This window comes from Phoenix dactylifera, chromosome 10, assembly GCF_009389715.1.
Source record: "Phoenix dactylifera cultivar Barhee BC4 chromosome 10, palm_55x_up_171113_PBpolish2nd_filt_p, whole genome shotgun sequence".
Taxonomy (NCBI): Eukaryota; Viridiplantae; Streptophyta; class Magnoliopsida; order Arecales; family Arecaceae; genus Phoenix; species Phoenix dactylifera.
The window spans coordinates 3,851,608-3,874,350 of record NC_052401.1 but is presented as its reverse complement, the minus strand read 5'-3'; the positions used below and the strand labels follow the sequence as shown (position 1 = coordinate 3,874,350).

Sequence of the window (22,743 nt, the reverse complement as noted above, 5' to 3'; positions counted from 1 at the left end):
CAGGGAAGGGAAAAAGCAACTAATTGTGTTCAATTATATCACCCTCCTAAAGTGAATACTTGTTTTTGCATTCATTTAGGGATCTGAATTAAAGCAAATATACTTTGTGGGTGACCGAAACAAAAAAGAAATTACAGGTGTCAATTCCTTTTTCTTGGGAAATTCTTATTCATAATATCTGACGGCTGCTAGATGTATATGTTGTTATATCAGGGTTGCTGCTGTGCACTGGAATTATACTGTTTTTGTTGCGCTACAAAGCTGTTGAAAAATGTTGGAAATTTTGCTGCATTCTAACGCTGTTTACAGTATCTTGAGATTTCCTGCAGGGCAGATCTAAAATGCAACCCACCTAAGCCGTACCTGGCGATTTCAGCCACACGGCGATCCCAAGGTGAGATAAGATTTCTCGTCTTTGTCCGTGGGTTATATATACTTCTCTAGGGCCATTTTGAAAGCTTTTAGTAGGTTGTACTCGATACTTGAGACGTTGAGGATCCCCTGCCCATCCATCTCTCTTTGGGGCCTGTTTGGATAATGCCGTGGAATCCCGCTTGGACAGAAAGGTTGAAGAGGGAGTGGAGGTTTGATTCTGGTTGGACTTTATGAGGTGAAAGGCTTGGATTTCTCCTTCCTAATTTCGACAAAAATTATCATAAAAATTTGCCATGTCATGGACAGTAATATTTTTATTTTCTAATATTTAATACTTTAGTTATAATGACGAATTTCTTGCATGTGGGTACTTATAGCCATGGCCATGAATATCTAGCCTTGTGTCAGTTATATTGGTTCTTTTAACTTTTATTTGTATATTTATTCATGGTAATTTTGAATGTTATTTTAAGTTTTTTTATACCATTCCTTTCTAAATATATTGTAACACAAAAAATATCTTCATTGTATCATTTTAATTGATCGTATATATCTTTATTCTTAACTTATATACATATTTATAATATGTGTATTTCTTAATCTACCTTTCCAATCTTATTATATTTACTATGATATTTTTATTTTTGCTACACCCAACATGTCCTTATTATTCTTTTCATTTTTAAAAATTTTGAATTTTAAGATCGTACAAGTAATTTTTAAAGTCACAAATACATGCACTGATTACATAATATTAGAAGCATCTTCGCATTTTACATGCATGACCAACTCTAATTCTCTAAATTATGTATCTGTATACGTCTCCTGCATTTTGTTACCTTCGTACGGATGTATGTATATCCTCTTGAGCATATAAAAGACCGAAACCAATCTACAGTGTTCCTTGCAGTCTCCTTTTTTTATTTTACTACTGCATTCAGGATATCTCATGCTTAAAACACTAACTAATATGATAGATATTGTGACCTATAGCCATCATAATCAATATTTCAAGACATAATATATATGTAGGAAAAAAACCTTTGTGTTGTTTATTGCAATATTAATGATTCATATAAATAATTTAAATAATGCATATGGATGATATTATCAGTAGTGGGTCAGCGGCGAGCTCAGACGAGACACGGCCAAAATTTAACCTCAGCGTGGGGTTGAAATCTCATATAAATGTTGGCTCCTGCTAGGATAGCTTGATCAAATGAAGACTTACTAAAAAAAAATTATTATAAATAGAGGAAGACTTTGGAATTATATGTGAAGCGTTTTTGGCCCTCAACAAACTAAAAGAGCTTATGTGGTTGTGTTCCAACAACTACTAACAGAAATGGTCAGCAAGATAAACTATGATATCTAAAAGTAGTTCAGATATAAATGATGAGAAACCATGAAGATGCCCTGGGATGGATGACCCTTAGGTGCGATTATACCAGCACTAATGCATCAGATCTCATCAGAATTCTGCAGTTAAGCATGTTTAGATGAGAGTAAGTACTAGAATGGTGCCTCTCTGGAAAGTTCACATATTACACCTTTTTGTACTCATCGTCAAAGAAAGAAAAAAAACTAGGCAGATGCCTTTTTTATTCTTCATCAGGAAAAAAAAAAAAAGGCAGATGTCCTAAAGAACCAAAACTGGCCTCATTTGAACTTGGATCATAAATTAAGCGGTCCTTTAAACAGGCCGGGCCGAGCCTATTGACCACTATATATATATGTGCCATCCCTGGCCTAATCGCATCGTTTATTTTTGAGATTTTTCTCGTCGCCGATACCGATTAATATCTCAATCGGACGCCATCTCGAACCCTAAAACCATTCTACTTATTCCCGGATTATTCCGTCCCCGATGGCGGACCCGGCCACCGCCGGAGGACCGTCGGAGCCGGCGGGGGAAGCCGCCGCCGCCGGTGGCATGACGAGGAAGGAGAAGCGGAAGGCGATGAAGAAGTTGAAGAGGAAGCAGCTCAGGAAGGAGGAGGCGATCCGGGAGCGCGAGCAGGACGAGGCGCGGTCCACTGATCCGGAGGAGCAGCTGAGGATCCGACTAAGGGAGCAGGAGGAGGCCGAGATCGCGGAGAGGGAGAGGAAGGCGTTCGAAGAGCGGGAGAGGCTCTGGTTGGAGGCCGCCACCGCAAGGAAGGCCGCGAAGGAGGAGGAGGAGGAGGAGGAGGCCCGGAGGAAGAAGCTTATCGAAGAGTCGCGAGAAAAGGAGGTCCTATTCCCATCTCATTTCCTCGTTATTTTTCCTCTATTTTTTTTTTCTTTCCCTTATAGGTTGTCGGATACCATTATAATTAATATGATTATCCTAAGTTCTTGCTCTAATTAGTTTTTTTAGAGTTATGATGTGGGAGAGAAAAATAATTTTAGCTCTCGCTAGTCTGTTGCAAGTCTAGCATTCCGAATTCTAGCATTAAATGACTGTTTTACGTTGTTTTTTAGATGCATTTTCCAGTTTAGCTTCTAATAATGCTTTCTGTGAAAACTTAGGGCCAGTGAAACAACTATATGTGTTTATCGATAAAGGAAGAGGAGTTGGAGAGTCGAGAGGTTTCACATATATCTGTTCTAAAAATAAATGCCAAGCTTTTTTGCTGATTTGAATGCTGGGATGGAGGAGAATTGATCGATTGGTTATATGTTGAGTTATCCCTTCTGTGGAGAGAGAGAGAGAGAGAGAGAGAGAGAGAGAGAGAGAGAGAGAGAGAGAGAGGATGATGTTTGAGTGATGAGTTGCAATACATTACGATTACTTCAGGTTTTTAATATTAGGATGAGTGACATGTTGATGTTGCAATTTAACATCTCAAACTAATTTCCTTCTCTGGGACAGGGTGTTGACAGCTGAGTATATGTAGTGGTAATGTCTAAACGTGGATGAATGCCACTTCTGTGTGCTAGGGAGTAGAGAAACCTGGATTAGAAAATGGTCACATATTAGTTGATTTGCAGTTTAGATTTTTTTTTTTTTTTGGTAACAAAATGTACTATATGTTGGCCTTGTCATAGCAAAGAACTGTTATGTGGATTAGCTGATGGCCAAGCATGGTACCATTGGGATGACCAGTTTGTAACAAATATTACAGTGAAAACAGTTGAATGGGCAATGGAATCAACACACTGCATTTTTCAGCAACTTTTACAGATATACTTTCCGAAAGAGTGTATATGTTGTTAGTTTTTTGTGTTTCTTATTAGAAATTTTGGCGATCAATTTCATATGACTTATTTTTCGCATTTAATTTGGACATGTAACAGACTCAGCAGAAAGAGCACGCAGATGAGTTGGAAGAAGGTGATGAATGGGAGTATATTGAGGAAGGTCCCGCAGAAATCATCTGGCAAGGAAATGAAATCATAGTCAAGAAGAAAAGAGTTAGAGTTGCAAAGAAAAGTGATAGACAGCCAATCAACGAGGTTATACTCTTAATTCCATTTTCAGATTTGGTCAAATAAAGTTATTTTGTTTGGTGGTCATGCGTATAACTGTAGACATCTTTGGAATTTGATGTGATAAAAGTTGATTAAATCTGTTGCAGGATGATGACAGACCCACATCAAATCCCCTTCCTCCACAGTCTGTAGCTTTTACTTCGTACAAGATTGGGCCATCAATGTCAGCACAAGAAGTACTTGAAAAATCTGCTCAACAGATTCCAAATTTTGGAACCGAGCAAGTATGTATCTTAAAAATTTTATCTTTATTTTATAGTCACAAAGACTCCATTTCGATGTTCATTGCTTAGGAATGGATCGTTCTCTCCATACTAATTCATTTCTACCCTCTACATTCACTTTAAATTTCTCATCTGTTCATTTGTAGGATAAAGCTCACTGTCCATTTCACCTTAAGACCGGGGCCTGTCGTTTCGGGTCACGTTGCAGTAGAGTTCATTTTCATCCTGATAAATCTTGCACATTGCTCATCAAAAACATGTACAGTGGCCCAGGACTTGCTTGGGAGCAAGATGAGGGGCTTGAGGTTTGTAAGATGATGCTCTCCTGTGGATAATGTGGTATCCCTGATATTGCTTTTTGGTTTCATCCGCAAATTATAGTTTTCTACTATTTATTGCACTTTTTTCCTTTGGTAATGTTCTTTCCATGGTCATAGTGGCTTCTTACTAATATCTGCAAACATGACAAGCTGCAAAGTAATCTGATCATGTGTCATAGTGATGAAGAAAGGCTACTCGGTAAACATTCTGGAAATCATCTGTTTGAGAAAATGTTTTTGATAGGATAATATCATCTATTTCTAAATGCCTGATTTCAGAAACTACAAGATTATATTTTATGTTGCATATGCATTGGCATGTCTTTTTTTTTTTTTTTTTAAAATTTGTGATGTATGGTCGAGCTGTATTTTTCTTCCAACACTACCAAGTGTTCTTTAACAAAATCGACACCAGAAATTCATCTCGAGGTACAGTGTAATGGCGAATTGGCCTTGGCTGAGGATGGAGATTAACATTTTCTGGGGCTTCTGTATCCTATGCTACTTTTGCAATATGTGGCACTTGTATCTGAGCTTTTTTAACTTTTAATTCAGCTATATTATGATAAAATGTTCTATATTATACAGTCATTCTTGTATAGAATATCTTATCAAGATTCCTCTTTTTTCTTCTATGCTTTTTACCCCTTAAAAATATGAGTTGACTTTTTTAATTAAAGCTTGAGATATTCATGTGCTGACAGACCTTTGACTAGTTCATGCTTGCTTGAATCTATCATATTTGCGAGTATTGATTTGTCAGAATTATTAATGAACAGCTCCTTAACATTCAGTAGTTCTCTGGTCACTTCCTGTTTGTTGAACTGTTGGTGATGTTCCATGGTTGAAGGCATGAGCGGGAATATAAAGTTCACAGGTGACAGAATCTTTTATGTAAATAGGATGAAGGTCATGTTTTTTAAATACAAGTTTCAAACTCAATTGAATTATGAAAATTGTGAAAAACCTGGTTGCGAAGTTGGGTGAAAAGATTTGATGTGTACCTGTGAAATGAACAATATAAAAGAACTTGCAAAGCAGAGTGTAAAATGACAGGGTAAGATATACTTGCTTGATTTATGCATGAAGGGAATGCATTTTTTGTATGAGATGACAATTTTTATGCCTAGATTGCTGGTGGCACAAACACTAATACATAACATCTACTCATAGCATCTTATATATCACTCAAGTTTCAAAATATTTGCATAATATGCATCTTTCTATGAAGGTCGTAAGTTTACATTTATATGGTACAACTGTACATTGTAACTTGTAACTAAGCACCTATAGCCACTAAATAGCTAGCCTGGCATTTTTCTGTTTTGTCGACAAGGTAACTTCATTAGGAAAGTGTCAAAATCTGTGATGATGATCTTCAAGAGCCAAGGTGGGGATTCTTCCATCCAGGTCTCATGATCCTTAATTTCTAAGGCTTATCTAACTAACTGATGAGCCACCTTATCTAAGTAACTTATCTAACTAACTTATGATCCTTAATATCTAAAGATGGTGCACATCAACCAAGATCAAGTCAAACTCTGAGTCAATACTTCACCTTCAAAGACAGCCTTTGATAATATTGAGTGCATCCCCTTCCACTTCAAAATTATTGATTCCATATTGGAAGAAAAAATTGATCTGTTCTCTGACAGCCTGGCATGTTGGCTTGCTAGATGATATGGTCATGGATGTTAAAAGTTATACAGTGGCTGTGGCAAAAGATCTTTGTTCTTACTGGATTTTTGGAAAACAAGCTTCAACTGGCTTAAATGTTTCATATGTATCTTTCTTGTTCTATTAGATGTATTTTAGTTTCAATTTATTTGTGCTTTTGTATTCTCTTGGAGCTCCAATCAGGAAACTCGTTGGTCCTCCACCTGGGAATTGAGATTTATGTGTTAATGCAAGGTGCAGTTATGTGGTACACCTTCAAGTTAATCTCTGTAAACCATGTTAAAGTTAAGCGTTGTGTCACGGACTTAAATTGTTGTCGCTAACTTAAATTAATTGGGAGGTGGTTCAACGGGAATTAGATTTTGTAGGCACAGTGGCTACAGTGGTGCTGGACTATGGATGTCATTGTTGCATCAACACAAAAGTGGAAATCAAAAGTTGATTCTTTTGGTCTTATTGTCTCTTCAGCTTGACTCTATTATTCTATGGTGTTAATTCTTACTGATTTTGGGGACTGAAGAGTCAGTTGTGTCAGCAAGAGTTTATGCATGGAAAATGTCTTCAATCGTGTGGCTTGTCAGGCAAATTTTAAAAAACTTACTGGATCCCTGGTATTGATTTATTCGTGCCATGTTAACATTATTTGAATTTTCCATTATATATATATATATATATAAATTTTTTAATGCAGTCATCAGAATAATGCATATGATACATGTAAATCTGATACATGTTGTTTACTCTTCTTGTATGTTGGCACTAATATACTCTTTCTGGTTCATGCATATTACAGTACACGGATGAAGAGGTCGAACGTTGTTATGAAGAATTTTATGAGGATGTACATACAGAATTTTTGAAGTTTGGTGAACTTGTTAATTTCAAGGTTGCTTGATGCTATTTTTTTTTGCTTTAAAGCTGTTACCAGTTCAACTATATTCATGTTCTCTTTCTTCCTCACCGTGTTTTTGTTATTATTAGTATGAGAACTACTATTTTATAACCACTGATGACAATTGTTTGTAAGATTATAGATGTTGATAAAATTTGTATTAATTGGAAGAGGAAAAATTGGTTTTGATGCATTGCACAAATAATCAATATTAGTTAATATTCATGAAATCTCATGTATTGCTGTCTATCTAAGATGGTTTGGCTGTTGTGTGTTAACAGACTTGTGGCTTTTTTTTAATTTTTTTTACATTACAATAATTATTTCATTTTCCAGCCATTTAAATTGTCTTGCTATATTTTGCAATTCTGATTCACATTTTTTCTTTAATTTTTTCCTTCATTCGAACATTTAATTATTGTCCTTCTCCATATATGTTTTCCATCTGTAATGTTACCAAATTGGTCTGAACTCACCCTTTGCTTTGCATATTTGGAGCTATGCACTATGAACTTTTTGCGATAGTCGGCTGAACCAGCCAATACTACTTGGTCCCAGCAACCAGCTGTGATGCTTCACTCCCACCTTGGACATTCAAATATTTTGATACGTTGCATATTATTACTGCTTAAACTTGTCTTATGTTACTCATGTACGGTCGGTCCAACCAACAAAATAATTACACCCATCACCAACAAGCAAATTATACATCCGACAAAGTTTGTTTTTACTCCATGTTCGCCATTCATTTGCATTGAAAGTTTGTCATTTTTTTTTTACATTTTTTATGACATTAAACCAGTTTTCTATAGGTCTTGCCTTCATCTTTTCTAACTCCTTTTTTATGACTCCAAGTTACTTGCCTTTGTGTGCCTCATGTTGGTTTTGGCTGAAGGATCTAAACCTGCACATGTAATTATAATAAAGGATACATGAAAAAACAGCTCGGTTTTATTGGGAAAATCTTCATTTTCCTATCTTGCACTCACATCTATCAATTCTCTATTGTTATATCAAGTATGGAAACCATCATTTCTCTTTGTTACACTGCTTATTAAGCACCTGGACCCAATGCTGCATGGGCAAGGACATGAGAATCAAGTATCTAACTTGGCTAGAGGGAAAAACATGGATATGTGAGTATGTTGAAAACAATGATATTAATGAAAAATATAAATTTAAATATCATATAAAAGAAAATATTAAAAGATAAAATATGTTAAGGTTTCCAATATGCATGTTTCTCATCCGAAACTTTCTAATTACTTTAAGAATCTTTGAAAAATGACATTTGCAAAGTTATTTTAAAACTTACATTCTTCATCGATCTCTAGAAAAGAATGAAAGCTGCTTATGAGTGTCTAGGTAACACAACCTTGATCTTCTTTATTATCCAACTTCTGATGGCCTGTGAAATTATATATTGCAAGGATCAAAGGAACCAAAAAAAGGTTTAGGTTTTTCTTTCACATTTATTTTTGTAGCCGTTATGTAGCCAATTCAGATTCTAGGAGCTGGATATGAGTGTCTAGGTAACACAACCTTGATCTCCTTTATCATCCAACTTCTGATGGCCTGAGAAATTATTATTGCAAGAATCAAAGGAAGAAAAAAAAGGTTTAGTTTTTTTTTTTTTACATTTATTTTTGTGATGGCAGCTTGGCGTTTGAAAATAAATTCCAATCAATTTTGTCTAGGTGTGCAGGAATGGTTCTTACCATCTACGTGGAAATGTGTACGTGCACTACAAGTCCTTGGATTCAGCCCTTCTTGCTTACAGTAACATGAATGGCCGTTATTATGCTGGAAAACAGGTACCTTGCAGAGGCACCTTGTTTTTTATCGTTTATCATTCCGAAGTTTGATATCTTCATCTTCTGCTGGTAGATTGTTTCTCTTGTGTTCATGTCCATGCATGACCTTGGTTCTAAGCCAGCAGATATCAGTCAAAAAGTATATATAGCCCCTTTGTCGGTTCTTCCTTATTTGTTGGTTTTTCTCTGAATGATCACTTTTTTGAATTAGATAATGTGTGAGTTTGTTACTATCGCAAGATGGAAGGTTGCTATATGTGGGGAATACATGAAATCAGGGTTAAAGGTAATCAGATAGTTTTTGGTGATTAATACTCAGATGTTATAGTCTGCTTTCATCAAATAATGGCTTTTGTTTCTTTGACAGACTTGCTCTCATGGAACTGCTTGCAATTTCATTCACTGCTTTCACAACCCTGGAGGGGACTACGAGTGGGCTGATTGGGATAACCCTCCACCTAAATACTGGATTAGAAAGATGTCTGCTCTATTTGGCCACCCAGAATCAGCGTATGACAAGAAAATGGAGCTAGAAGATTGTGAGAAGTTGAGGGATTCAAACAGGAAGAAAACATCAAAAAACAACAGGTATGTCCAGTCTTAGTACACATTGTGTTGTGGGGGGGCTGCCGAATTTAGTCCCACATCGATCGGTAGCGGAAAGGTTCTGTGTTTTAAATGGGGGGCGAAGCTCTTTCTCCGCGAGGCGTCTTTTAAAGGGCGAAATCGTACGGCGGGAAGGAGATCCCTGATCCCGCCAAAGCGGACAATACCTCATGTGGTGGAACACGGTCCCTTTCTCTGCTCGGTTGGTGTGGGCTATGCTGTTGCGCGAGGCTCCGGCCAAAGCGCCATCTCCGCAACAGATGGCGCGCCAGGAAGGGGGCGTCCCTTGCCGCAGGCTACCCTTTAGGACTGGGAGGCGCACTGAACCTTCCCGTTAGGGGGGCTATGTTGTGGGGGGGCTGCCGAATTTAGTCCCACATCGATCAGTAGCGGAAAGGTTCTGTGCCTTAAATGAGGGGCGAAGCCCTTTCTCCGCGAAGCGCCTTTTAAAGGGCAAAACCGTGCAGCGGAAAGGAGATCCCTACTCCCGCCAAAGCGAATAATACCTCATGTGGTGGAACACGGTCCCTTTCTCTGCTCGGTCGGTGTGGGCTATGCTGTTGCGCGAGACTCCGGCCAAAGCGCCGTCCCCGCAACACAATGGTTGCAGGTTTTATTTCATTTTATAAGTTGCCTAGTTGATTGATGGTGGTGAGCCGCTTGATTGTCTAGGCAAATTGTCTAGGGGCCATTTGGGTGAGCCGCTGAGATATGAATCCCCTAACAATCACTAAGTTGATATGTTAAAACAGCAAACTTATATCTATAAATGTAATTTACTTCATTTGTGGTCTTAGTTTGAGAAATAATTATAAAAGCTTAAGATATAGAGACATTTTTTGTCTAACTCAACAATTAGGATAAGACTTTTTAAATTAAGAACAGGATGGAAAGAACTAAGAGGAAGAAGATGAATGAGATGACAGAGAGGAGGAAAAGAGGGGCGAGTACTTTTAGTCATTTGAAAGAACCAAAGAAAAATAAAGGAAGAGGACTAGGAGCTTAGGGGGGTTCGGACATCGTTGTGTTTATTGATGTTCAAGTGTTAATTTGTGCTTTCCCTGCATTTCTCTATCTTTTCTAAATCTCTCTTCTCTCTTACCTGTTGATCTGAAATTGGCTGGTGCTGTATCTTGGCTCTTACAAACTACTTATTCTTGGATGGGGCAAAGAAAGAAGGATGCTCTGGTACCCCTCTGTCCCCAGCTGCTCCCTCCATGTTTTGCCTTGATCACTATGACCTTCAAGAGATGCTCCTTCATCTCCAGGCTCCCTTAATATTTGATAGTTAACTGTACAGTATAGCTTATCATTGTTATGTGACTCTATTAACTAAGGGATAACTTGTAACTAAGTGCAGCAGTTATCAGTATTGATCTTATTGAGCATCAGGAACTTGTAAATTATTGCCATTTAACTTTAATACTATCTTTTATTTCCTTCTAATGTTCAGAATATCAGAATGTGAAGCTTTTGAATGCTGATTTTCATTCACTAGAGAACATCATTTTTTTTTTTTTGCTTTAGCCTGTCAGGTTTTATCATTATACTATCACAATGTAGGTCCATGCTGACATTCTTATATTGATGTAGTAGGTATCGTTCAAGAAGATCTGTTGATGGTGAGACAGATGTGCGAGATAGTGTTTCCATCAGAGAAGATCCAGATATAAGGAGAGATCAATACAGCAGGCACTCAATCAGGAGAGAGCACTCTTATAGAAGAAGAAAAGAAATAGCTTTTCTGGATAAGCTTGAGCAATCTGAGGAAAACAACAAGTCAGAAGCAAGGCATTGTTTCCCCAGTCATGATTCAGATGAGGACATCTCTAAGACAAGGGATGGGGATTTCCTTAAAAGGCACTGGAAATATGAAGAGAAGAACAATGTTGACGATCATTATAAGAGGAAACATCAAACAGCGGAAGATTTGTCTAGGAAGGAAAGTGGAACGGCTTACTCCAGTGGGCGAAGCAAACCAAAGAAGCGTCATAAATCCAAATCTCATGAAGTACATAAGAAGGAACATGGATCATCTGGTTGGCATTTGGGCAACGATAATAACAACAGGGTGCCAAGCATTAGGCCTCCAAGTGATAAGACTGGTGGTGTACTTAAGATTGATGAAGAGCGGTATGATGGGGGATATTGTTCAGAATGTTCTGATGATGTTGGTTACAACAGAGATTCCTCCATGTATGGAACAAAGAAAGAATATCGCCTGAGTGAAAAAAGAGAATGTGATCGATATAACTCCCAACATCATAAAAGTCATAAATCCTATAATTATGAAAGTGATGATGAGAATAGTAAATTTAGAAAACAGAGGACTGGAAGTCAGAGAGATTCTTTTAATGATTCTGCTAATGATTGGAAATCCACAGATAAAAATTCTGATCAGAAAGGTGCTGATGACACCTTACCAAGTAATAGCAGTCGATCTTATAGGCAATATAGTAGAAGTGGTAGAAAGAGAAAACATCACCCGGGGAAAGATGCGTGCAGAAAATGTGATGGAGAAATTAGTAATTCGGATTCTGATAGGGCAGAGTTGAATAGGAGTGCCTACAAGAAGCATTCAAGAAGCCGCACACACATTCAGTGATCTGGCAGTTTGAGGGACCATAGTCATTAAAGCAGTTGTGATTTCCCAAGGCTTCAAATATGTGCTACATATGCAAGAAGATGGTACATCACTTAACACTGCCTTTTCCCGTTCAAGGATTTACATTCGGTTGTGATCTGAAAATTGAAAATCTGATCAAACGCTAATTTTTCCAGTGATAGTGCTGGGACAAAACCTTACGTAAATGAAAGCACTTGATATTCTTGTATTTCCTATTAAATATCTCTGATGCATGCTAGAAGCTTTCAATTTTGGGAGAATGCTGTATGTGAACTTCCATGTCAATTCTGCTCTCATATGTGGCTGGCAAGCGCTGGGCCGATTGTTTAATTATAAAAAATTTTCTGAATTCATTGTTTTGTGGTCATACATCATAGTCCAATATTCATCATGGGGGTTTAAATAGGATGGACCAGGCTGGGTCCAGGCCTGAGTGCCTGACCAAAGGTTGGGGCTGAAACCTTAGTTCTGGCCCATACTGGCTCAGATATGCCTTGCCTGAACTGGCCCAAGTTTGGGCTCCTTTTTGGATTGGTCCTGGCTCAGTTTCGGGCCTGATTTATTTGAACTAAGTTCTTAAGCCCAGTCTAGTCCTGAACTGGTTCAGTTTTCAACTGTAGGCCTAAATAGGGAGCCTGAGCCTGGTTTGTCTTGGCTCTGGCTGATTGGCTAAACCAGTCCATTTACTCACATAGAGTTCAATCTATCCTACTCTGGTCTATCACACTGGTCAACATTTCATGTCATTATGTTGTGTCATTATGTTATCTGTTGCACTAGGACCTTCTTAATTGGATAATGTTAAAAAAACAAACAATCATGTGCTTCCTATTGTTTGAAAATTAACAGCTTGGTCCGTCATTTAGGATACTAAATCTTGTTCGCTCATGCAACAGTCTGGGAAGTGACCTGTTGAACAGTGGAACCAGGTTGAGTTGTAAAGTTTAAATAATCGATCAATTTTATAAACCCCTTCTTGCTGACTGTTAAAGCTTAGATTGATATATTATTGTTTGCATGGTTTTTCTTTAATAACTTTACAGGATTTATTTCTTTCAAGATTTTGGATTCTTTAAGCACTTATATCATATAACTATTGATTAGTGGCAAGTGTTTTTCTGTGCGCCTAATGATTCCATTCAACCAAGGTACGCTACACCAATCCGGATCGGGCAGTACGGAGTGTACCGTACCAGTTCAGTACTAGTACCTTGTACAGGTGGTATACCGAGCATTGCTACACCAAAAAAACTCCGTATCATAGGCGAACATTGCATTCAACTAAATAATTCTCAGAGGTTGAACTGAGAGTTGGGTTAGACCTTAATGTGTTGGGTTGCAGCTCTTTATTTTACCTTCAGTCATCAATGGCGGGCATTGGAGGGTGATTTTCTTTAACCCTTTTCTTGTGTTGACCAAATGCAGCTGCTGGATTGTATAACTAAACTCCCCGATTTATTATCTTCTCTGTATATTATAATGGTATGAGTAGCCTTTTCCATCCAGAACGAATCGATTGAATGTGAACAGGTCATGCTTTTCAGGTTATATCAAACTATGTCATCATGTTCTTATTCCTTTGCTAGATTTGGTGCTAGTTTAAAAGCTGAACAAAATTTTGGTTCTTTGCCATTCATTGGGAGGTTTGTTCTCGATGTGCATTTGTAATTTGATTGCTTGGTAGAATCTATGGTTGTTGAGTTTCATAGCAGTGGGGAATATGCATAAAGTGACTGTTGGTGACTCTCAGACATATCTCATTTGGCCGGCCCTAGTGGGAGCTGTTCTGATCATTCCCACAGTTAGGAACCCAGAAATTGGCATTGCTGTTGTTTAAAAAGGCCATACATCCTATCCCCATCCCAGTTTGTTATGATCTCTCTTTTCCCATGACAATCAGTCATCATTTTCTAAGGAATTAAAAACATTGGTGTTTAGACAATGGCCTTAATTCCTTTTCAAAGTGTCAAATGCACAAGCTTCGTAGATATGAAGGAAGCTTTATTTTTTCGTTACAGAATAGTATAATTGTTGTAAGGTACAACCTGAAAGCAACCTGTGAGGGAGGATGATGCAAAGAATGTGCCAATGCTATTAACAGAACCATCTTGGCTTCTCAACACCTCCCATGTCCCATCTCCTGCGTGCTGGTTTTTTGGTACACCTCGAGTGGTCTGGATCCCATCAGATATCATCCATGATGTTCTTGCTCATAATAAAGAAGAAATCAGACTCTAATCAGCCTTTTCTAAAAACTAACATATTGTCTGAAAAAACTGGTAGTGTGGGTGAACGTTAAGAATTTTTTTATTTATATTACCCGAATTTGGTGCGGACAGTCTGGGAAAGGTTTGATGGGATTTCTGGTTGTGCAGTTTGATGGTTATGCCAAAGTTTTAGCTCGATAATACTAGAGTTTGACACGTGTCATGCAAGTAAAAGGTGGCGCATGGTTGTAATCGGGGCTGAAAATGGATCGGATATAATTTGACTGTATCCGTATTTGCATCCGATTTGGGCTGAATTGGGATATACATTGTTGAATCCGATCCGAATTTGGATCCAGATACCGAGCCGAAAAAATAGCGGGATATGGATTTGGATATGGGTTCTTTTATTTTTTTCAGATTCGGACATCTGTTTGATATAACTCCTTTCTGTCTCGAATTTAGGCTAAGGTCTGCTTCCTGCATCTGCATGCCCTTTCCTATAGTCCCATTAGACCCATTGGATATGAAAAAAAAAAGTTATAAAGGTATACACGCAAATAGCAATTTTACAAAGGCATTCATGCAATTTCTTATATTTAGAAGAATATATATTCAAACCCGGTTGGAATTTGCTATTAAGTCAAAAAAAAATTGAGCTACATTGTCGATTTTCTTTTTTAAGATCATGACTCGGTCAAGTTGGAATATTAGGTGATCATTTTGGTAATACTCTTCTCCATTTGATTTTGATATAATTATCATTATTGAATCTATGACATTTATATATTCTTTATTATTTTTAAAAGAGTATATCAAATCTAAATTAATTATAGATGCTTAGATTAGTAAAATATTTTTTAGTGATTTGCAAATATTGAGTTGTTGTTTGTTTTTGAGGTGAGAATTTTGTAAGAGCAACGTAATTCATTCTATAAGAGTTGATATTAACATGAGATTGTGTGACATGATAAGTAATTTTTTTTGCTTTTTTTTTTTATTAAGAACAACTGAATTATCTCTACTAAATTTTGATTATTTTTTATTGGATTTTTAAGTATATACCCTTCTAAATATGCATAATTGTATGAATATCCTTGCAAAGTTGCTATTTGCATATGTATTTTTATAAAATTTTCTTTTTGCGTGTCTAGCTATAAGGATATTTCAGACATTTCAAATTTAAATCGTTTATTTTAGCGACGTTAGATGGTATAGGTGTGTGTATATATATATATGTATGTATGTATGTATATAGGTATATATATAAAATAAGTATTTTATAAGGATACATATATGCAAATAGCAATTTTACGAAGAGATCAATATAATTTGTATATTTTGAAAGGTATAAATGCAAAAAAATCTAGGAAATAACTTATCCTCTAATATTGGCTAAAAAAATTAAGGTAAAAAGTATTATTAAATTTTACTATGAATAATTTTTATTTATCATTTCACCTATAATCATATATCCATAATCATATATCCATCCATCAATATTTAGCTACTTGCATCTCATCAAATAATCCATGTGCGGCATGCCCATAATCTTCTCTAAAAGCTAACAAAGACTCGGCAACGACTTTGGGTTTTTTTTCGCCTCTTTAACCCCGTCGCGGCGTCGCCACGGGCTTGCTATTGCGTCCGATTTGCGATAAGAGGACGCACAAACAAGAAGGGAAATGAGAGGGGGGCTGCTCCCTTCTTCGAGGAGAAGGCAAAGATTTCCCCGATTCGCTTCCAAGGGGCTTCTCCGCCTTCTCCTCCTCCTCGCCTTCCTCGCTGTCATCCCTCCAATCTTCTTCCACTTCCGCCTCCCCCGATTCAACCAGGTCTTTCCGCTTCCCTGCAACCTTACAAATCTCTCCTACCCCTGCTTTGATATCGTAGAATATCCAACTTTTATGAAAAACCGTAGCCGCAACCCTAGAATTCTCCCCTGCTTGGATCGCATAAATATCCATTTTTTTTTTTATGAAAAACCAAACCGTTCTAATGAGCTCGCATGGCCTCAGATACGATCGCGGAAATGCGGCTGGTTGAAGGATCCTCCTCTCGTCTGCGCCCACGGCGGTGATTCGAGCAAAGCTGCTCCCAATACCGTGAGAATTTTCGATCCACTTGTCTTTATTTGTGGAAAAAATTGGTTTTTGAGCGATTAGTTGTCTCTATGTTGACAGATGGAAGCCTATCGGATTGCTCTTGATTCTCGTGTAGATTGTGTGGAGATCGATGTCTCTCGTTCTTCGGATGGAGTGTTGTTTGCGCTCCATGATAGGTAAAACATACTTTTTCTTCTTTTTTTATCTTAAGTTGATTTTGGCATTCTTTGAATTATTCTCACGTAATTGAATATTTAATTACTGATGAATTTTGAGATTTACTAGTTAACAACTTGTTGTTAGTGATAGTTTTTTTAGTAATGCTTGTCTTACAATCTTTATTTTGTTATGCTTTTACTTTTTAGTATATAAATTATTTCTGAATTTAGACAAATTCTCTGATTTTGTAATCTTTTCTGCATTTTTTTGATCTTTGCATCCAAGCGAATTGTTCCAGAATGTTGAACTTGTGATGATGATTTCATAGTTTAAATGACACAGCCCTTTTGGTGGATAGAGAGGACACTAGAAGTTGCATTTAAATTCATTTATAATTAGGGAAACTCAGTAGTTATCGGTGCATTAAATCAATGCTTATGCAGAATGTACGTAATGTGTGCAAGGAACCAGTGTTAGGTGAAGGGTTTGTGAAGTCCATGGACGGAAATAAGTGTGAATTCAGAGGAATGTCTGTAAACTCTAGGGTTTCATGGGGATAGAAAGCTGTTGAAAAAGAGATGTCATGTCCTAATTGGTCTCTGGTTATGCTGAACTTAAATTTTTTAAAAAATATCAGAATAAAATGAATCAATAAATTTAAAGAAAACGTATAGTTCAGCCCGAGCAAGGCCAAGAGTATATTTCATATTCTGGATGAATTTTCAAAATCATAAAAAAATCAAATTGCAGATAAAAAATGATTTTTCCAGAAGAATATATAAAAGAATGGATAAAAGGGGTTGTATATGGAGAAATGAAGAAGGAATGGAAGTGTTGCAAAGGAGGTTGTGATATGTTTTAGGCTATAGGCAAAAGTTGATCCTTATTTCGTTCTTTACCTCAAGGTAAATTTTGGTAATACTCAAGTGTCAAAACATTGTTAAGGTACTCTTGTATTACGTAATTCTTAGAATTTAACTTCCTATTATAGCTTGATAGTTGTTTGGCATGAAAACTTTGCATTTAATGATGTGAGAAACTAGTGAAGTTAATTGGTCTTCTGCAAGCAACCAATAAAGTTAAATCTTTCATTATAACAAATTATAAGTGACATTACCCGAACACTTCAAAATTTAGGTTTTTTAATGTGTTGAATGCCTAGATGCTTCTTGACACTTCTTGACACTTTATGACACTAACTGTAACTTCAAATTAACAAGCCGTGATATCATCACAGTTACATGTAACTCTATACACTTATACCTAGAATTTTCCAAGTCAAAAATAGCACTTAATAAAATTTGATAGATTTTATCAAATTACAAAGCGTTCTGCTTAACAAATTCGCATTACATACATACATCTGTACGTGTTTACAAATACATGAACAAGAAATTGGATGCATCCTTGTGCCCCATTTTTTGAAGGTTCCCATTTTCAACTCTTTTGGACACTAGGACACTTGACACGAGTGTTACATATCCAAGTAAAACATTGATTATGATACCTTGGCAAGAGATTCAAACCTATGTGAGCTTATAATTTGTTCCTTAGTTTTAATGAGAAAGAAATTATTGTTATGTAAAAAGAAAAATTATTCAACCATGTAGAAAGTCCTACTCGTTAATTTTTTTACTAGATACTTTTAGTGGATATAAGAATATTTACCAATAAATGAGCATAATAATTGTTATGGCAATTTATATGTTAAGTTGAATACTTTGGTGATAGGATTGGAATTGATAAATTGCTTGTCTTTCGAGGCCTTTGTGACAGTTCTTGTGTAAGATGCATTTAAACAATTGTTTTGAATATGTAATTAGATCATATTTGGTCACTAGGGCTGGAATTGAGCCAGGACGGTTTGGGTTTCTATGCTTTCCAGGCCTCGCCACGAAATTTTTTTTTGAGCTTCTGAGAGGGCCAAGGTCTATTTCTTTTTTCCAATTCTCACCTGAGCCTGCTCTCAAGCTTGGCGCACAGCCAAAATCAGGTTGTCTTGGATCTAGGCCCGAGCCCCTCTCTAGTGCAAAACGAGAGAGCACGTGGGAAAAGGAGAGATGAGAGGGAGAGAAGAGAGAGTGTGAGAGGGAGAGAGGAGATTGAGAGGGAGGAAAAAGAGGTTAGGAGGGAGAGATCAAGATAGAGGGGAGGAGGAGAGAGAGATCAGGAGGGTTAGAGAGAGCGAGAATGAGAGAGAGTGGGCAAAAGGGATGCTGTGGGGGGGGGGGGGAGAGAGAGAGAGAAGCGGGTGCTTGGGAAGGAGAGCAAAGAAGGGGGAGAGAGAGAAAGGGGGTGGGCAACCTAATTTCAAGCTCGGATGGGGTCTACTATCTAGCATAGGCTTTAGGCTAGTTCTAGGCCAATGTCGAGTCTAAACCCAAGCCTGAAATTTCTTTGGGCTTAGATTTTAGGCACAAGCCCGACCTGATTCTTTTTAAGCCATGCCCAAAGCCCAACTTGAAGCTAGCTTGGCACGACGAGCCCCAAGTTGGCCCAAGCCTATTTCCAACCCTAGTGATCATTCACTTTTCTAACTGATATTTGTTTTGAACATTTCTGACTTTGTCGCATTAGCTTGATGACTTCAGTGAATGATATGGAAATTTTGTTTCGAAGATTGCTTTGAAATTATATCGCAAAACACTCAGGGAACCTAATTTCACATGACACAGGCAGGGATTTGCAGAGGATGTCTGGTAATAGTAGTGCAAAAGTTGGCTACTTGAGTAAAAATGAGGTAAGACCTTATTGATTTAGTCAATTCAATTATAGCCCCTGGGTTGTTAGTTTTCCATAGAATTACTGTTTGAGCCAACTCGCTTGGTTGGCCAACCATGATATAATAGTTTTGGTTTTGATATTATTTACTTTTTGCAAGCAATATATATGTTAGGAGCTGAGCTTGTATATTCTCATTTTGCTTTATCATGGGTGTCATTTGCTTCATCTAACACTTCCTCCACCTTACACTTAATGTGGAAAACCTTGCTTGGTATTGACCACTTAATTAAAAGGATGGAGATCAGAATCCCTAGTTGTAGCTCTTACTGTAGGAGACAGAAGGGGGAGAATGAAAAGGCGTCATAAAAGGATGGGCCATAGAAATTGTGGTTGATGGCATCTCTCTCTTTCTCTCTCTATCTTGTGGTCTCATTAAAAAGTGGTTGGGTGGAGAATGAGCTGAGGGGTTGGGTGGTTTGGTTGGGGAAGGGGCGGTGGGAGATTTGGCCGGGTGGGGTGGGAGAGAGGGACAAGTTGGGAGTCAGGGAGGGAGAGGGATGGACAATGTCACAAGAGGTTGTAGGTATGGGGTGGAGCAGTATTCCATGACTGATGTATTACAAATAATACATTCATATCAGTTAGTAATTGGATCATGTTGACGCCCTATCCGAATTTTTTCTGAAAAGTACCGGGTTAGTCAAATCTAGATCGCAATCAAATTATCAGATCTGGAAAAAAGAAGAAAAAATCCTACCAGGTTGGACTGTTGAAACCAGTTTGCAGCGTGATCGATTAATGGACGTAGTTATTTGGTTATCAATATAACTAGCCAATTTTTGAGAATTCAAATTGACTACTGGGCTGCATGGTCCTGCATCCTTTCAAGGTCATGCTGAATTCTTGATTTAAGAAACCATGTAGTTGCGCAACATGTTCCATAGAGAACTGAATTAGAAAATTTGAAGGATTAGTTTATGGAAAGATTCTTTTTCCCCCTCCTTTTGTGGTTAAATTCAAGAAATCATTAATAATGTCATATTTATTTTGTCATGTAGATAAAGGAACTGGATGCAGGTTTCCAGTTATCTCAAAAATTTCAGAAACAAGAAGTTCCGACAGTTGAGGATGCCTTGGTGGTATAGTTCTGCTATCTTTCCACTGAATTGTTTTGTCTTTTGCTTCTTTTGGCTTAGATACTGTACCACTATCATCCAGCCCAACTCCAACTATCTAGGGGCTTTGCTTTTGATAGGTATATTTTGTTTGTTGTGGGACAACCAAATGACATGGCAAAATTCAGAACTTTGCCTATATGCACTTGGCATTTTTAATCAACCACTATTTGTGTTGCTAAGTAGTGATTAATATTTAACTTTTGCAGTTGATATCGAACTCAGTCAGGCAGGTGATTCTAGATGCCAAAGTTGGGCCTCCATCATATGAGAAAGGCTTAGCAAAGGATATACTGTCTGTTGTAAGTTCTATGTTGTTCATTTCATCTAGTTTGTGCCCTGGGTGGGTGTAGAAATTTGGAAGAGAAACTCAGAGTCCTTTTCAGTCAGTGAGAATCAAATGGTGGTCTCATTGAAGAAAGAATGGCTCTTTCGATTTCCTCCAATTTGCAAATTGCATTAACTGTTGATAGGGGTATTATGCAAAACTGTGCCTCATATATCTAGCCTAAGCCAGTATAAGATAACTGAGCCTGAACTGAGCTAAGCCTATTTTCGCTTGGTTTATCTCGTATTGGTTACTAAGCATGTTTCTATTCTTGGGTCTGCTTACAAGCTTGTAATCCAAGGATAAGTTGTTCCACTATTTGCTTTTCTTTTTTAAAACTCGTTGAGAATTCGGACTGAGCCTTCGTACCAGAAATATGCACAGTGCAGTTACATTTCTACAAGACCAGCCTTGTTTATATATTCCTATGCTGAAAATATTTATGAAAAATTGTGCAGTTATAATATACTCTTTATTGGAATAATTGTCTTTCATTGTCTGTCTTTTCATATAAGTTAGATATCATGCATACCATTTTTTTTGTCTTGCATTTAGGACTTGTAAGGGCATGGGCACAAAGTAGCATGTCTACTTCTGCCATCTGTTGTTCATTTTATTCCAACTGCCAGGCTGATCGAATTGGAAAATCACCATAACTGTGTTCTTATTTGAGAATGTTGGCAGGTCAAGAAAACTCGCTGCAAAAATTGTCTCATCTGGGCAAAAAGTGACATTGTTGGAAGGGATGTAATCAAATTATCAAAAGATGTCACGGTAGCACATCTCTCTTCATAACAAATATTTTCTGTATTGACTAAATTTGACAGGAAAGACTGAAGATGTAGCTTATATATCATGATTGATGGCGAAGATAAAAGCAAACTCCCGATGAGTGCACAAGACTCTGCTCAGGGGTGTCCATTTCCATAGCATGTGCACATGGCACATCCCAATTCTATAAAATTTCATTACCTTAAAGTACAGTTTTGCAAGGAAAGATTAATGTTTATTGACATGTCAAATATTAGGCCCCTCTTCCCCCATCCCTCCAAACCCCATGTCCTGAAATTCTTCCCCTTGATTATTCTGTTATAGGTTGGCTACACTGTTATGAAGGATCCTTCAACTGGTGCCAGAAGTGACTTATTGAGGATGAAAGGTGCTGCAGTTGCCGGCGTCTACCATTCTTTGATTGACTGGGAACTTATGAGGATCTTGCATGGGTAAGAGTACACTTCTACTCGCCTACTTATTTCTGAATCTTGGCAATCCCAAAATCCATCTGTTATTGTTACTTCTAACATGTTAGGATTGCTGCTTATAGCTTTTGGCACCACTAAAATGCGAAGGATGCTGATTTAGATTGGGTTATGACAGGAGGGGCAAGAAAGTTTATGCCTGGACGGTTGATGATGCTGAATCTATGAAAAGAATGCTTCTCGAGCGTGTGGATGCCATCGTCACAGGCAACCCTTCCCTTCTTCAGGGCCTTATGCAGGGCATGAAAACAGAATGCCTTGAGGAAGGTTCCGCTTTACCTTGACAACATGCGTGCGCGCGCGCACACACCCCAAACACATTACAGAGAAACATTTGGTTCAGATGAATCGACTTTCGGTTCATAAAGAATAGATTCTCATTCATAAAGCTCTTTCGGTTTTTGGATGATAATCCACTCTATTGTTTCAACCCATGGTAGCAATGTAAATGAACCTTACATACAAATTGCAAAAAGGATTATTTGGATGAGAGTTTTTCTTAGGGACCTTGCATGTATCGAGACTTCGCACCAGTCGATCCAGAATTTGTGAAGGGTAAGTAGCGTGAATGAGGTTTGTGAGCCCCTCCTTTCTCAAAAAACAAGTGGTTAAGTAGGTAGATGAGAAGGTGTCTAATTTGCTGCACTGCTTTTGGCTGGAAGATGTCTAGAAGTAGGAGACAAAGACCTCTTTAGTGGCTGGCAATGCCAAACCTCACCTTACTTCTCCTGTAGGAGTTGGCGTCGATGGTCTTTTTGATGGAATGTAGTGAATGGAC

The 22,743-nt window shown here is 37.7% G+C and overlaps 2 protein-coding genes across 7 annotated transcripts; both read left to right on the top strand.

The window, feature by feature from the left end:
• The first annotated feature begins 2,001 nt into the window (after nt 1-2,001).
• On the top strand, nt 2,002-13,593 carry LOC103711074 (zinc finger CCCH domain-containing protein 5-like). 5 transcript variants are annotated; one of them, XR_005513635.1, is made up of 10 exons: nt 2,017-2,608; nt 3,655-3,813; nt 3,936-4,073; nt 4,220-4,378; nt 6,864-6,956; nt 8,660-8,776; nt 8,988-9,062; nt 9,144-9,364; nt 10,976-12,070; nt 13,113-13,593. XR_005513635.1 is itself a non-coding variant. In XM_026806244.2 (9 exons), the coding sequence occupies exons 1-9, from the start codon at nt 2,243-2,245 to the stop codon at nt 10,658-10,660; spliced, it is 1,434 nt and encodes a 477-aa protein (XP_026662045.2). In that variant the 5' UTR covers nt 2,002-2,242; the 3' UTR covers nt 10,661-10,828. The 5 variants fall into 5 exon arrangements, 3 of the variants coding, with proteins under 3 accessions (XP_026662045.2, XP_026662042.2, XP_038986732.1); XR_005513634.1 differs by having other exon boundaries at nt 2,020-2,608; nt 13,157-13,593; XM_026806244.2 differs by lacking the exons at nt 10,976-12,070; nt 13,113-13,593 and adding an exon at nt 10,555-10,828 and having other exon boundaries at nt 2,002-2,608.
• A 2,214-nt stretch (nt 13,594-15,807) lies between these two features.
• On the top strand, nt 15,808-22,457 carry LOC103711073 (glycerophosphodiester phosphodiesterase GDPD4). 2 transcript variants are annotated; one of them, XM_008797063.4, is made up of 9 exons: nt 15,809-16,050; nt 16,234-16,320; nt 16,399-16,496; nt 19,159-19,219; nt 20,262-20,342; nt 20,588-20,680; nt 21,391-21,480; nt 21,802-21,929; nt 22,084-22,457. In XM_008797063.4, exons 1-9 carry the CDS (start codon nt 15,901-15,903, stop codon nt 22,247-22,249), a joined length of 954 nt encoding a protein of 317 aa, XP_008795285.2. In that variant the 5' UTR covers nt 15,809-15,900; the 3' UTR covers nt 22,250-22,457. The 2 variants fall into 2 exon arrangements, with proteins under 2 accessions (XP_026662041.2, XP_008795285.2); XM_026806240.2 differs by lacking the exons at nt 20,262-20,342; nt 20,588-20,680 and having other exon boundaries at nt 15,808-16,050.
• The last annotated feature ends 286 nt before the right edge of the window (nt 22,458-22,743 follow it).